The 16,977-nt window shown below is 33.8% G+C and overlaps 1 protein-coding gene across 6 annotated transcripts in view; it reads right to left on the bottom strand.

Moving 5' to 3' along the window:
• Window positions 1-1,230: 1,230 nt before the first annotated feature.
• The window catches only part of AP5M1 (adaptor related protein complex 5 subunit mu 1), a 29,752-nt gene continuing 14,005 nt past the window's right edge, over window positions 1,231-16,977 (bottom strand). Inside the window, exons 7-9 of one of the 6 annotated variants that reach the window (XM_019451702.2) lie at window positions 15,444-15,540; window positions 12,550-12,628; window positions 1,231-1,459 (exon numbers count right to left, since the gene is read on the bottom strand). In XM_019451702.2, the coding sequence (XP_019307247.1) occupies window positions 1,369-1,459; window positions 12,550-12,628; window positions 15,444-15,540 (267 nt within the window). In that variant the 3' untranslated portion in view covers window positions 1,231-1,368. Of the gene's footprint in view, window positions 1,460-3,536; window positions 12,629-15,443; window positions 15,541-16,977 lie in introns of those variants that run through there. The other 5 variants (XM_019451703.2, XR_002080648.2, XR_002080649.2 and 2 more) reach the window with 5 other exon arrangements.

Raw genomic sequence — 16,977 nt, 5'->3', positions numbered from 1 at the left:
GATGCATTGAAATAAAAAACAAAATAGTAAAAGGAATACAATACAAAAATAATAACCAAAAATATATTTTAAAAGCTCTGGAAAAGGTCAAATAAGGTCAACATGTCAATTCTTAGTCTTTTTAAATAAATTTTTAATGTTTGTTTATTTTTGAAAGAGAGAAAGACAGAGCATGAGATGGGGAGGGGCAGAGAGAGAGGGAGTCGCAGAATCTGAAGCAGGCTCCAGGCTCTGAGCCGTCAGCACAGAGCCCAATGCGGGGCCGGAACCTGTGAACCATGAGATTATAACCTGAGCCGGTCAGACGTTTAACTGACTGAACCACCCAGCCACCCTCAGCTCTTAACTTTTAGTTACCAAAGCAGAGAGGAAAATTGTGTGTGTTACAAGAATGAGTACGTGTGTAGGTTCACTTACTGTGTGTGTGTGTGAGGAGAAGCAGTGAGGCTGGTTAGCTTCACTAGATGAAAATCTACATCTGACTTCGCCAATAACACAAACTTTTAATTTTTCTGTGCTGCACTAAATGTGGGAATTCAATATATTGCTTTCCTCTATTTTGCTAAGACATTCCAAAAAAAAAAAAAAAAAAAGGACTGGAAATAATTGTGACCTACTTCCAGTTCACAAGTCATTAATAAAATAGAAACAGCTCACATTATATGAGGGTGAGTCGAAAGGAACGAATGAGATCACCTATGCACTATCCTCTTTATATGTGTTATGTCATTTAATTCACATACCAATCTTATAAGGTAAGATTCCTATTTTACAAATGAGGACCCCAGGCCCAAGGTTTACTTACATGAAGATGGTATTTGAATTGTGTCTGCCTAACCCAAAAGGCAGAGTATATACTCCGTAGACTACACTGCTTATCAGCCCCTCTGAGGACTTGACTGAAAAACTATCTCAAGTAGCATAATGAAGAGCTATTCCTATTTTAGATTCCCTAAGTGTCAAACTTTGCTTTTCCAAGAGCTCCTAAATAATTTTTGTGCACTCATCTGTGTCTCCACCTTTCTGTTCACCACTTACCACCTGAACTATTATTTACTCAATATTTTTCTTTATGTGTATTCATTTTTATTTTTTAAATTTAATTTTAATTCCAGTACACTTAATACTGTTATATATTCATTTTTCATTTAAATTTAAGGAGGAGACTTTATATCACTATTAAAAATGTAAAACCAGTGTATTTGCTAGAAATAGAAACAAAAAGAGAAATACCTAGGAGAACTGTGGGTTCGAGCAGCCCCTGGGAAGCTCTCAGGCGCCACCAACCGGACAACCATAGGGAACCCTCCAGCGCAGGACTGGGAATTTAGGAAGCCCCTCCCCTCCATGGGTGTAGGGGCGTGGTCTTCAGCGGGAGTTTCCTGAGGGTCGCATAGGCCTCGATGTTATCTTGTTCCTCACTTCTCCACTTTCAGACAGCAGGCAGAGAGACTCAGACCTTGGGAGGATGAAGGAATATACCCATTGCTATTAGCACCCTGCAGCCGCAGCTTATTGTACTGTATTCAACAGAGCTCATTTGGGCAAAAGGTCCAGTAAAACAAAACAAAACAAAATGTTCCTAGTCTGTTGGGAAAGAACAAACTATTTTCAACCCTTTTTAGCATTACTAAGATTTAATTGCCTGGTTCTGTAACTTCAGATCTCCAGCTAAATTTGACAACTCAAATGGTGCTTTAACTCAATAAATCAAGCAATTTGACATTAAAAAGAAAAAATTATGTTGTCAACTAAATCAATTTTTTTCTATTATTTATAGGAAAAAGTTTCAAGAAAATCCAAAAGATAACAACTTAGAGCCTTTGTATATCTTAGATTATAAATTCTGGGAAAGCAAGCACTTAATCTTTACATTTTTTCCTATAGCCTAGTACAGTAGGTTACATTAAATATGTGTTTCAGAATATTCTGAATGTATTCATTTCCTTACCAGACATTAGACTCAGGCTTAATCAGTGGTTCACCTTATGAAGAAATGACTTTCACATGTACCTATTAGTTATGAATGGCACAGACTATATCTTGGATGAGATACAGAAAAGACTTCCAGAATTAAGCTCTATCAATAGTTTGTGCTATTACTGCATTTGTTCAGTGTTCCTGTGGATAGATTTTATTTTCATTCAGTCTCACTTTTGGCAGATTGCTATTTTTTCAAACCTTATAATATGTAAATTTTGAGTGAATGTCCTTCCAGGAATAATGACAAATTGTTAAACTTCAGTGAGCTTTATAAAACTTACACCCACTCAGTTCTACAGCCATTTTATTAATTCCAAGCACCCAGTCAAGCAACGGAGTAGGCATTCCTGCAATATAACATAAAGCTGAACATTTAAAACCAAGGCCAAATAGGGGCACCTGGCTGGCATAGTCGATCGAGCAAGCAACTCTTGATCTCGAGGTTGTGAACTCAGGCCCCATGTTGGACATACAGGTTACTTAAAAAACAAAACAAAACAAAACAAAACAAAAAACAGCAAGGCCAAATGTTGTCCCAAATGGACAACTCATACAATTTGGAGAATCTGAAGGCATAACTGTCAAACTATGGGCAGAAACAGTGGCATGAAAAGGCCATTCTGAACATTTGCTACAGAAGGGAAAAAGCACTGATTGAATACCCATGCAGAAGACTTGGTATCCTTTAATACTCAAAATAACCCTATGAGGCTAGGAGGAAAGTGAAGTTCACAGAAGTTAAGTAATTTATCCAGGACCACCCAGCTTGTAAATAGCAGAGATGGGTTTTGGGATCAGCTGTGTATGACTTCAAAGATCACGTATTTCCTCTACAGCACTTAATTATATGGATATGTTCCATATATGTTAATGGATATGCTCAAGATAATCACTTGGGATTCTTGGATACTAGCAACTCTATTTCATCAGTATAGGGAATCACTGAAAGCTGTGGCTTTATGGGATGAGAGGAGTCATAGCAGATCAGGTCATACTCTATTGAATACAATCAGGATCAACTCTGAATAGTGGGGAACTCACAAAGCCATTGTAGAATGAGTTCCAGAAGGGATTTCTAAGATGGAAATGCCCAGTGCTTTAAGGTTCACTGAAGCAGAACTGCAAAGAATGTGTCCTATGATGGGCAACAACTGCAGGGCTCAGCTGTTGCTGGCCCAACAGGCTGAGCCAAAGCTCTGCACAGTGTGTCTGAAGAAGTGTCATAAATGGTGGCATTTCTTGCAGTAGTGCTACAGATGGCAGTCATGGGGCAGAAATCACCTATGCTGAATGTGGACCGAACCACTGTTTGCACAATGAACTTTTTATATACACATGCAAAACCATAATCACTGAAACATCATTGATTTAAGTGGAAAGACAATCTGCTTTATTATATATTTAACATTTTGCTACTTCATTGAATCAAGACTAAGCTTCTTTTGTGGCATGGGGAATACAAAGATGGGAAGAGGTCATTGTCCTCAAGAAGTTCAAAATATTGGTGTGGGAAGCAGGGGAAAGGCTTGCAAACTAATACATGAGACCAGTGCTTGAGAACTTGTATTTTTCTTATTTTACTTATACACATATATATGTGTGCATGTATATTTATTCAAATGAGACAAGGCTAAGAATGTGTTCCAAAGGTACCAGTTCTACTACAGGTGAACTAGAGAAAATTTTAGCTTATTAATTGACTATAACATATATTACCATATCAAGTTATATAAATTCTTCACTTATAATTTTCTTTATAATCCTATTTATACATCATCCTATTTCCTTGATATTACAGAGGCAAATCTCAAACTATGGATTCAAAATTATCAAGGAAGGGGAGAAGGGGAAACAAAATAGGGTAATGTATACTTAGTACGTAGAAGTGCTTTCATATATTACGTATGTTAGGGTGGAAGTTAAATATTGCAACAACTGTTTCGCTTAGAAATTTGTATTTATCTCTCCCTCCAAATTTCAGACATTTGGAAGCAAAAAATATTCCTTTACATGTATACACTTACCACGTTAGATGTTCAGGTTCCTGGAATTCTGTTTGTCAGATAGACCTACACAGATATGATGTTGCCCTTCTGATGCCCTTCTTTGTTTGCCTGGTGAACATCTACTACCACTTCTTTCAACAAGTTCTGTATTAATAAATGTATAGAAATAGTCTTCCATATTACAATGCTAATACATTGTGGGAGTTATAAGGTATCATTCAAAATCAGATATTATCTGTCTTTGCGTCTAGTTCTCGAGTAGCATTTAATAAGAGTACAATAAAAGTTTAACACTGAATTTTTATTGACCAAATTAAGGTCTCAACTAGATTACTCAGCAGTTTTTAGTTCCAAGTCATACCTTATGTTCAATTGTGTTTAGGCCTTTAATGTTAAATCAAATGACTTGTGCTTTTAATATGAAGGAAATACATATTATGGACATGAAGCCACTGATAGCCACATCAGTTAAAGTCCTCTTGCGGGGTGTCTGGGCAGCTCAGTTGGTTAAGTGTCCATCTTCACCTCAGGTCGTGATCTCACAGTTTGTGAGTTCAAGTCCTGCATCAGGCTCTGTGAAACCTGCTTGGGATTCTCTCCCTCTCTCTCTCAAAATAAATAAATAAACTTAAAAAAAAAAAAGTCCTCTTGCCAGTATTAACTAAGCTATACACATTACTAACCACTTTTCCTTGGTTACTTCCTTAGTAAAATCAGCGTTAGAGGCATTTGCTTTTTTTCAGATTAAAAATTTTTGTTTTTTTTAAATATGGACAAAGATAAGTTTTTTTAGTAATGTTAAATAAAATTCATTTAAAATATAAACTTAAATATAGCAATTCATAACTTTTAAGTAATTTTTATCAATTCTTTCTGGATTTTAAAGTATATGTTGTAGAAATGGTAAGTAATAAAATATCTGGCTGAGAGGTTCTGAATAGCCTACAGCATGTGCTAATGATCTTTGCTAATTGTGATAGATCTATTTTTTAGGCTGAAATGTAGAAGATTGACAACCTGTCCTATTGGTGAATCTAAGAAAACTGTCTTCAAAAATTAGTCAATCCATAAGAGACTGCAGAATACTGAATTACACTCAACAACACTTATTAAGAGACCAAGTAAAATATGGTATTTTAATCCCTGTTAAATACTATACTTTTCCTACTTCTAAAATATAAAAGTGATTTCAATTGTTCATTTTAGATAGGTGAAAGGCTAAAATTATTTCTGAACTTTTAATTATTAATTTCCCATCTTACCAGTACATACAATACTTCTTAAAATTTTTTAAATTTTATTGTTTATTTATTTTTGAGAGAGAGACAGAAACACAGAATCTGAAGCAGTCTCCAGGCTCTGAGCTGTCAGCACAAAGCCTGACACAGGGCTTGAACCCAGGAACCATAAGTACATGACCTGAGCCAAACCAGGCGCCCCGTTACTTCTTAAATGTTTAAATGTTAGATTGACATGTTATCATTTGCTGTCTTGTCTATTGTCAACTTAGTTTTTATGAAGTAGTTCAAGATAACTGCAACTCACAAAAGCTCTCACAATTATCATGCTCTTTCTCCAATATACATATTACATATTGTTACACATTCACTTCAATAATTTCACAGCTGTTTTTTTTTTTTTTTTTTGGTTTATTTTTAGCTCATTATTTCTTATGCATTGTTGTTTTGGGGAAGAAAATTTTACCAAGCATTTAGAAGTAATTGGAAGGTATATTCAAGCAAATGAGTCTTTTCTTATGGGATACATTTCTTAGATGAAAATCTTCAAAAAAGAAAGTATTAAAGTCTGATACTTAAATATTTTGAAGATAGATCAGAAACAAATTAAGTTAAATGTCAGTTATTTTTCTAAAATGTACACACAGCTCATTTTTATTATGACTCATGCACTAGGCTAGAGAATAGCAGGTTGAAGATGCAACAAATATTCTTTGAACACTTCAATAAACACAATGTAAACATTCCCTTTAATAATGTTTCCTTTGTTAATACAAAACTGAGTGCATTTTTCCCTTGCCTCTGGCTAAGCCATGACTAGCTGAGTAGCAACAGCAGAGTGCTGAAAGAATTTTTCAACAGTAATTTGCTTGTTCTAATTTACTTTTCAAGGTTGATGATCAGGAGCATTATGTTGCTTGCAAAAAGATCTATTTCTATTAATTTGATCCAGTCATTCCTGTTCTCATCATATTTAGTTTCCCTGGTAGCATTAAGTGAATCAGAAAGCCACTGGCACTTCAGTTCTATAGTTTATATACAAAATGAACTTCTAGATCTTTAAGAACAGAACTGTTACACCTGTTGAGAAAGTATGGGTACACTGAAATGAGGGACTCAATGAAACCTCCGCCGTTTGCTCTTCCAATAGAAATGATCCTTCTATTTAGCAGACTTATACAACAATACTGCAACGAAGCATTATCTGTTCAATCCTTTCTTTAAAGAAATTCTAAGAAGCCTTGGTTTTTAACTTGAACACAATCATCACTCATCAATAAGATCAATACATAGAACTCATATGTAATTTAAAATTTTTACATGGTGCACACTGAAAAAGGCTTTATCAAATGTATAATATTCTAAAATGTAATGGGAAATAATCAAGTTATTCTCCACATCTCCAACAAATTTGAAAATCGCTAAATGTTTTCCTGATCTCCTTTCTTTGAGGGAATGTGTATGGTTAGTTCCAATGTGTATAGTTCCAACATTTAAAGAGTCCCAGCTAAGTGATTTGGAAAATTCAATGGTAGTATTTTTCACACTACTGGCAAAGAAAAGAAACTCTTTCTTCAATCACTGGCAAATGAAAGAGTTAACAATATAAATAAAATGGATTGCACTTAATCCAGGCTATGCTTCTAAAAGGGAAAAAATCACAGGGTTTAAATGTAGTCATTAATTATCTCTTTATAGCCTGCAGAGGGCACTCAAGTCCTTTGAAAGAAAAAGTAAAAATTTTAAGAGGGATAATAATTTTTTTATTTTTCATTTCTATTATTAGTATGTTAACTAAGCAATATTGTTTTTACAGAAACTGTCATTTAAAAAGAAGACACATATAAAGGAAACATACAATTTGACCTCAAACGTTTAGTGGATTATTAAGACATATAAATTTCCACATGTCTTACTGGAAAAAACAATTTAGCAGGTGGTTTCCATCCCAGGGTACCTGACAATCCATAAATGGCGTGCATCTTACATTAGCACCACACTGCCAACAATTACACAGATTAGTCAGGGCCTAGAGAAGTCAATCTGGACCTCAGAGTAAACTGATCATACAGAAAAGGCATTGACTTCTCCAGGCTACACATAGACAATATTATCATCTCCATAAAATAGCTGATGAAAAAAATTAGAAACTAGTTGAAAAGGCTTCAGTTCCTAAGAGCTGTAACCGTCTTCTAGAGTAATTGCATGAGTTCTTTGGCAATTTTCATTTTAATGAACCTCTCCATCACTATTAATAAATATGTTTAGAGAGAAGATACTTGACTTCAATATTCTTCCTTTGACATGATACACAAATATTTCATAGGGAAACCCACCAAGTCACACATACTGACATATACATTATACAAATACACACGTACATATGTATACACGTTTGATATAGTCTTTCTCTGACAGCATATTTCAAAATACATTACATTTTATTAACTAAATATTGACTGCATAGAGTAGTAATTATTAAAAATACTAGTTTCTTAGCAACATAGCCAGGGGATCCTGCCCTTCCATCTTAAGTCTTTTTCTGCTTTTCAATTTTCCTCTGGCTAAGTAACTTGGTATCAAAAGATATTTCAAAACAGATTGGTTACTAAATTGAAACTAGAGAGACTGATTCGGCACCAACATGAATTAGATATGCATAAGACATTGTTTCAATTTAGAAACTGGATCACAAAATGTTTGAGCCAAAAAACGTGTAAGAAAGTTATGTATATATGCAACTTACAATGCAAACTGCTACTAGAATAATGAACAATTATTAAGCATTTAAAAAATGCCCTGTCAGTAATAATAAAATTAATAATAATTTAATACTAAAAAACAATTTTGTTACACACCATTGTTTCTTTTTTTAAGAGTCAGTCTTGAAACCTACTTGAAATATACTTGAAAATAAATCTCCAAATTTGATATCTTGGATGATAAATACTGACATTGAGGTTGATAATAGTTTTAAGTGAACTTCTTGAGAAACCTAGCATAAAACACATCTTAATATTTTATTCTTAAAATATTGTGCAAAATTACATAAAATATTTTAAGGTTTAAAGTTATGGAAGAAGAGGTACTCAATTAAATGAGAAAAAGGCAGAAAAAATAGTGAGCAATACAGTGGGAGGCAGTTATTTTAATAATTTAAAATAATCTGAATTGTTTTTATAATGGCATCATTTACCTTCATAGAAAAAAACATCATTCTGAAAAAGAACATGATTATCTTATGATGGCAATGTAACAAGCCTTTTTTCCTCAAGAAAGAACAAAGTTAACAAATAAAGCTTTGAAACCCTAAGTCTTAAGATGAATAATTGTGTATTACATGTTTCCCCCATTGGATTTCTTTACCACATAGCATGACATTTTTTTTTTAATGGGGGGGAGGGCGAGGAGAAACCATGCAGTTTAATAAAAATAGAAGCATTTTCTCAGCCTAAGTTGTAGCCATTGCTTTGATTTTGGGTTTATCGCAGGGCCAATAAGTATACACTCTAGTACATGAAATAAAACTAGAAGATATACTTAGAATATAGTCTTTGTTTCTTCTTTCTTCAAAGCCTATGTTGCCTAAAATCATTGTTAGTCAAAGCAAAAAGAAATGTTTGTTCTATTACGTAAGAAATAAACTTCATTTGGTATTCAATTGACTTTCTAACTTAGCAGACAGGACTTTACATCTTCAAATACTGAAAATAAATTGCATTCTTGGCCCTTGCTTTAAAAGGTTAGAGAGAATAAACGCACACCCTGGTAGTGTTCTAGTGATCTCCCTAATCTCAGTTGCACTTTGTCAGAACGAGGTAACTGGTAGTTAAGTGAAATACCCTAGATCAAAGGGGGATTAATCACCAACTGAATCCTTGCTGAATAAACCTGTCATTCAAGAAAATTATTTCCACTGAACTTAGCAGAGGATTGAAGGTATTTGCATAACAGGGACCAACGTACTTCAGCCAGGTTAAAAGGTTCAGAATTCATCCCATGTTTAGCTTTTTGCCTCCTTTTCCTTTCAGCAGCTGGGTACAATGGTTTCTAATCTGATAATACAGCTAACTATCTAAATGATGTCAGAACAGGAAAGTATTGCAAAGTTTGGATGAGGGATGGATCAATTTCACTTTCAGTAACTCCTAAATCTGATTTGTTGGAATTTAAGATGTAATCCTAAAAAAGTCCCTTAAACCTGAGGACTGTTTATTAACATCCCTTTTCTGACCTTTGTCTTAGAAACGACCGTTCTGCTATGGCAGCAGTCCCCACAGAGGCTCTGGATGATAACTCGACCTACCTACCTCTCAGGGGTGGTACAGGGGTATATGAATATCTATAAAGCAGCCTGAAATACTATAATACAACATGAAAGAAAATATTAGTTGTTACTGTATATAAAATTGTGCTTTGAAAGATCTTAAATCACACAATGTATAAAAACGACAATAATTTTAACTGAGAAACACTGAGTTGGTGTGAAAAAATTAGTTTATGAGACAGACTATTCTTTAATCAAAAAAGCCTTTTTATATAAATAATTCTCTTAAGAATTCCTGAGAAGGCCATTTACTTCAAACCTGACGTTCACACTGATTATCTAAAAAAGAAAAGTAAAAAGTGCCCACCAGTGTAAAGGTATTAACTTATACTCTAAGAGTACTGCTGGCTTTATAAAGTTTTAAAAATATTGTTTAGTAAAAAATGAAGAAGGGTTTTATGAAAATCATGAATTATTTTTTTGAGTCCGTTTTCAGAAATTTAACACTTTTTGTACCTTTGGGGTCTACTGAAGAATAATTACCCTTACGACAGACATCAGATTTCATAATCATATTTTGGCACTAAAAGGGAATTTAGCAATTTTGCGTCTAGAGTATGTCTGACACCATCCAAATCTTTAACTGGAAGTAGATGCTCATATTCACCACAAACGCAAAGCATCTTTCAAGTTAAAAAATGCAAAGAATAGTTATCAAAGAAAATGAATAAAATCCATAGTGAGATAATTTTTTAGAAAATGATTGAAGTTTTAACCCAAGAAAGGACTCTTAGAGTGTCTTATAGCTTAGAATAAGAACATGTCAATCACGATTAAGCTTCTGGAATCGGAATCCCTTTGAAATGCAGCTGTTTCTTCTTTAATTGTGGCAGCGGACTCTGAAGAAAAGAAAGGTCCAGCCTTAAAGATGAGTAAGGAATACAAAATAGCTCAGGATTAGTTGTGGAGTTCAAAGGTCGCTAATTACACTAAGGAGTTCCCAGACACAGGGAAAACATTAAACAGGTCACCTACCAAACGGGAAACAGACTTTGTCTTCAGAAATTATCCTGAAGTGACAGGTTTCTAGACAAAATCAAAAGCATCACAGTGTGCCCAGCTGATCTCAACAGGATGAAAACATGAGTTGGTTTTAGTTCTGTAGCATTATGTTAGAATGGAATGGCAACAGATGGCATCAGGTTCCCCTTCGCCCTATACTTTTCCAGGACTCCCTACATTTTCCTCAGGCTTCTAGAAATGTCAAACCAAAGATTCACTGGTTTTTCTGATAGCTTGTAAGGAAAGTTTTCCCTAGGGGATTATTATACTGACTATCTGTGTACTTACTAGATAAATGCCTCTTGCCTATCGTAGTGTACTCTACCCAACATTTATACAATAATCAAGATGTCCAAATGGCTCCATTAATATTAACATAAGTTAAATGTTAAGCTTCCCTTGAGTTTAAGAGAGATCAAATAACTTAAGGGAAATGGCTTTTTCCTTCTTTCAAAAGAAAAGTTTTTACTACTGATTATCTATGATTAAGCTAGAATAATAAGTTAAAGTCCTGGTCAGGCAGTTATTCTATTTTCTTTGTTACTTGGGATAATTTTGAACATGGAGCATTCTGCCATGATAATGCCTTGAGAAAATGAGAATTTATAATGAGTGAGATTGACCCTAATTAAAAAAATCATATTTTAAATCCTAAATTTATTTGCAATATCCCTTCAAACTATCATCGCTCTCTTTCAAGGAGTTAGAAGCTTTCTTTAAGCTCTTCCTTAGGAGACTCATTAAGAAATAGAAACCAAGAGATAATTTAATTGAATATTAATCTGTAATGCATATTTTTTATAATGCTTCTAATGCTATTCTGTAAAAAGAAACTTGACATGGATTAAGTTTTAAGGATCTTGAGATTTCATGTTTTCTTGAATGGTCACTTTAAGTCCAACTTGACAATGAACTGCTTTGAAAATAGAATGAGACATATAATTGTAAAGACAGGTAGAGAATAAAGAGTACAGGTGGTTCCTAAAGAAATCAAGAGAATGCTAATAAGAAAGCAGGAGTGACAAAATATGCCACATGAGATTGAAATAAGACTAATACTCTCTACTCACAGAACAGCTTTTGAATTTTTACCTGAATTCATTAAGAACTTTCATATAATAAACATGAAAAACAGTATTATTCCTAAACTTATTTTTAAAAATTTGCACGCATTAAGTGATCACAAAAACACTATGCTCATTTTTTGAAGGTATCCCACTCCTCTTAGTATGCTTACTGACATCCTGAGCAAAATGTTGTTGTGGCAGATTAGTAAGTTCACCTGAAAAGTAAAGTAACTCTAGAACAGATAAACAAACACCTTATATAGAATTATGCAGATTCTTTATTAGTCAATAAGATAGTTCTGATTAAGAACAGGTTACTAATTAAACAACATTACTTTGTTTTCATTGACTGTTTTTTTGTTTTTTGTTTTTGTTTTTTTTCCAAGAGACTGACAGTGGTTTCTGATGTGGTATCTGGTATTCTGCAACAACACACTGTACTAGGAGCTTACTACTCAGGTTTGAAAGGTTAAAGAGTTTTTTTATCTTGCACACCATCTACAATCCATTGGGAATGGCTGCCTGCACCTTTGCAATGAGGAGACTGAGCCCGTATCCAGGAAGGCTCAGTGGAGAAAGAAGCCTGTGACTGATTGGCCATGTCTGCCACAGGGACAGGAAAGAGCATGTATGGTAGAGTGACCCAGGACTAGTCTAAAATAAGCCTAAAGTGAATCATGACTGTTTTATGCTCTGAATCTTATTTGAATAAAATCAAAGGGTAACAAAATAGGAGACATTAGCCTTTAAAATGTTCTTTCAAACTATGTCAATCTAAAAACATTAAACAATAACATTTTTATAATTAAATCACTCAATGATTTTTTTTCATTCATAGTTTATATGCATACACATTAAAAATAAAAGACAAATGATTTGAACTATGTTACCATTATATAAATCCTATTTAAATATGAGATAATTACAGTAATAATGATCCATATGTTACTGGAGCAGGAGCCTTAGAATTCCAGATGTAATAGTCAGAAGAAATTAGTTTCCGGTCTATAGAAAAAGGAAATAAATGGTAAGACTGTATTATCTTAACAAAAATTCAATGAGACAGCAAAGTCATGATATTTTAGAATTGTGGGACACAATTATTTCAAGAAAGGCAACACTCTGAAATATTCATTTTAATTTCACTTTATCAAGGCATTATAATTTTTACAACTTTAAAAATATGGACTTATTAAATATATGAATCCATCTTTGAGCTTATGCCAAATTTATGCCAATATCCCTTACTCATATTACTTCTATCAATTTTCTCATGGTTTCCCTAAATTGTTTCTTATGGACCATTATGTCAACTACAAAAAAACTAAAAATTTTTTATTGGTTTCCCTTCAGTAACCTCTTTACCATGGTCCTAACTCTGATCTTACTATTCTTTTCCCATTCAAAGTTTCAGAGATAGAAATAAATATCCAACTTTCTAGTAATAGTCTTAAAAAGTTGCTTCGATGGTTTCTTAAAGTTCTGATCAAATTTAAGCTTTTTGTTTTAATACCTTTATAGCTTTGAACAAATGACAACCTCTCCGAACTCAAGTTTTCTGATATGTAAGTTTGAGATAATAATGCTCACTTGGAGCTAGATCCATGTAAATTCTAGTTATGACACATATCACTAAATATCTAATTCTGCCTTTTTTACCTTCCTTCTTCATAATGAAGAAGATAAAGGTAGGATGTATTACCTTGTTATTGATTTATCTTTTTCAGTCTGAGAACCTAGTAACATCGAAAGGCAACACAGCATATTGGTTAAGCGTGCCGGCTCCAAAGCCAGCCTGCTTGGTTTGAGTCCCAGTCCTGCCATCTACTACCTATGTGACCCTAACCCCCACGTTCCATTAGCATCCTCATCTGTAAAATGGAGATAATTCTTACATAGGATGCCATGAGGATTAATGAGTTAACACACATAGAATACTTAGAACTGTGCCTGGCACAAGGTGAGCAATAACTGTTAGCTACTATTACTTAAATAAACATTATTATCGTCGTTAATAGTTTCAGAACTAAGTTATATATTACAAAAATAGATTTTACTGTGAAGATGCACAAAGTGGTAGTCATGTTCTGAAACTAACAGAGGAAGGAAATAAAAGACTGGTCATAATTATGCATTTAAAATGATCTTTTATTCAACATAGTAACATATTAATTTATATTAAAATATAAATTAATTACATTAAGAAGCAGGTATATTACTGAAATGTCCCATCCTATATTATGTTCCCTGAGAATTACTACAATATGTTAATATTAATAAGATACTTAAAATATTTTAGACATTACCTAAAGAGACAACATAGACAACCTAAAATATTGTCCCACAGTCTAAAATTTTATCTGTTTGCATTCAGTATCCCATAGATAGAATCCAAAATATTTGTATTTAGACAAAACCACTGGTTTGTCTAACCTGATATATCTCATATTTTGCCCTCATTAAAAAAATGCATTATGAAGACTCTTTCATGTTTATGCATTTCTTTAAAATACAACCAAAAGAATGATGAATGAGAGAACAGAGAAATCCTAGGGAGATAAAGAATATGACTTATTCTGGTTACATTACACAGAATTTATTATTGCCATTCACAATTGCTTAGACTTCTATAGTTCTAAGTTCTGTAATTCTTTTGAAACTTTCAAGTACAAAGTCCTGTCTTATCCTACCTATTTTGGGGACTACAATCCTTAGTTTAAGAACTATATATCTGATTTTAATACCTTTATTCTTCTTAATACATGAGGTAAAGAGGTCTGCTTACATTTAACTAACTTAACCTCATTCTAGCTACTTTTCTGTTCTATGTTATTATAAATATTTGATCTGAATCAAATAATTCTGATTCATTTATAAATGAATCATCTTTTTGTCTCCCTGTATTTTCAAATACAGTATATATATTTATTTACAACCAACAAACTCACTGAAGGCTGGAAACTTTCTATTGCACTCCCATTTGTAAAATGCAGAGGATGCTAAATACTGCTCATTGACTACAGCATTTGCTAAAAATATTTAAAAATTTAAGTAATAATCATATCTAACATTTATTGAATCCATACTATAGGCTATAAGCATCATGCTAAGTACTCGGTCAATATAATTTTATCAAAATCTCATAACAATCCTGAGGTAAACAGCACTATTATTTCCATTTATGGATGAGGAAACTAAAGCTTTGAGAAGTTTACTAACTTGCCCAAAGTTACACTGGTAATAAATTGTCTGAACCAGACTCAAACCTTTGTCTGTCCAACACCAAAGCCCCTGGGAACAACTTCTGAATCAAAGAATAACCATAGCAAAACAAATCCAACTTTATGCTAAAGCTTGCCTCTATGCCAGTCCTTGCTCATCCAGACCACTGTATAAACAAGAGAAGGCAGAGTGCAAGGTAAAGTACACACACTGCTGGGGCGCCTGGGTGGCTCAGTCAGTTAAATGTCCAACTTCGGCTCAGGTCATGATCTCCTGGTTTGTGAGTTCCAGCCCTGCATCGGGCTCTGTGCTGACAGCTCAGAGCCTGGAGCCTGCTTTGGACTCTGTGTCTCCCTCTCTATCTGCCCCTCCCCTGTTCATGTTCTGTCTCTCTCTCTCTCTCTCTCAAAAATAAATAAACATTAAAAAAAATTAAAAAAACAAAAAAGTACACACACTATTACACAGGATAGGATCAGGTCAAAATTTTTACAAATTGGCATTATTCTCTAATCTATTTCTGTTAGATTTTATCTTAGGTAGTAAATGCATAGCACCATTTTATTCCCTCAAGTTAATCTGAATCTCTACAACTTACGTGTACTTATTTTTGGTTTTCCTGATGCAAAAACTTGAACTGAATGCTGATCCGCATAACAACCAGTGAGTGTATAATCTAAGATCCTAAAATGAAGCTAGAAAAAGAAGAGAAATATACCAAATTGAGATGATTATTTGGTAAAAGTGATGGCTACATTTTTTCCCTTGACACAATTTTAGGAATTTACTTCACACAGTTCTCAAAATAAAAATGTGTGTACGCACATGCATGCATAAACATATACACTTTTTCCCCCTTTATTAAGACCATTTCTTTGTGAAGTTGTCATTATGAAGTGCTTAATATACACCAGATGCTTCACTAATATGGACACTAATCTACACTGCAAAGCATCCTTATTTTATAAATGAGGCAATGAGGTTCAGAGATGGGAAAGATTAGCATCCCAGAATGTAAGGAGCAGAGCTGGCATTTGAACTCAGACCCAAATGACAACAAAAGCTGGTGCTTCTTCCCCTAGGGTGTCTGGTGCTCTGTATGTCCTCTCTAGCTCTCAGGCTATCTTGCTGTGATATATTTCAGATCATAATTCTTTTACAGGCAGAAATGTATGTATACACTTTTCTAGCAAAACCCAACAATGCAATTACTAAAACTGAAACAGTTTATCTGGTGTTTGGAGGGAATGAGATATTCTGCTTAATTTTCCAGAAAACTGAAATTTAATTTTTATAGAATTAAGCTTAGAAATCATCCTTTCTCTCACCTATAAAACCTTTCTAGAATGTAATCCATATTTCTGGAGTTAATTGATAATGTGGCATCATCGGTATAAATGCCAATTATTATATTGTAGAAAGGGCTCTTAACACCTTCTCTGAAGGCATAGTGGTGGGGTGCCTGAGTCACAATGATATTCAGATGAACTATGAAAGGTATCTGTCTTATGAGGGAGCACCAGTCTCCTTTTGCTGTGGTTCTCATATTTGCTGCTCAAAGCTCCCAAATTTGTAATATCCTGATACCTTTTCTATGTTTTTTTTTTCTTCTAGCTCCCATCCCTGCAATTTTCTCCCACTTCCTAAGTTTCTCCTTTTGATTGCCAAACTAACTGATCCACATACATAGAATGTAAATTTTCAAGTCTTCAAAGCAATTTTTTTCCTATTGCATCTCAAACTTTAATAGTAAAGGGCTTTTGCTTGTTTGTTTGGTATAATTCTGGATGCTGAAAGTTATGCCAAGATTGATTTCCACATAACTAGATATTATAAAAATAAATCTATTCAGTAAACACAAATATGTATTATGTTTATACATATAACTGAGTAGGGGATGAAAATAAATTACAAAAGTCAGAATCCCTACGTTTGCAAGACCTACAATGTAGTGACATCCCACATTTTTTCTGAAAACTATCTGGAAATAGGAATTTTTATAATAATCTCTGAAATAAAGCTTGTGGGCATAGCTGAAGTCAAGATGGAAGAAACAAATATCACTAGTGTACTTCAGACTTCATTACCATTTCCTCTAATTATCTTTATATATAGATTTCAATCTCTATTCT

Source organism: Panthera pardus, unplaced genomic scaffold, assembly GCF_024362965.1.
Source record: "Panthera pardus isolate Hobbes unplaced genomic scaffold, ASM2436296v1 HiC_scaffold_24, whole genome shotgun sequence".
In the NCBI taxonomy this organism is placed as follows: Eukaryota; Metazoa; Chordata; class Mammalia; order Carnivora; family Felidae; genus Panthera; species Panthera pardus.
This window is presented reverse-complemented; position numbering and strand designations above follow the sequence as displayed.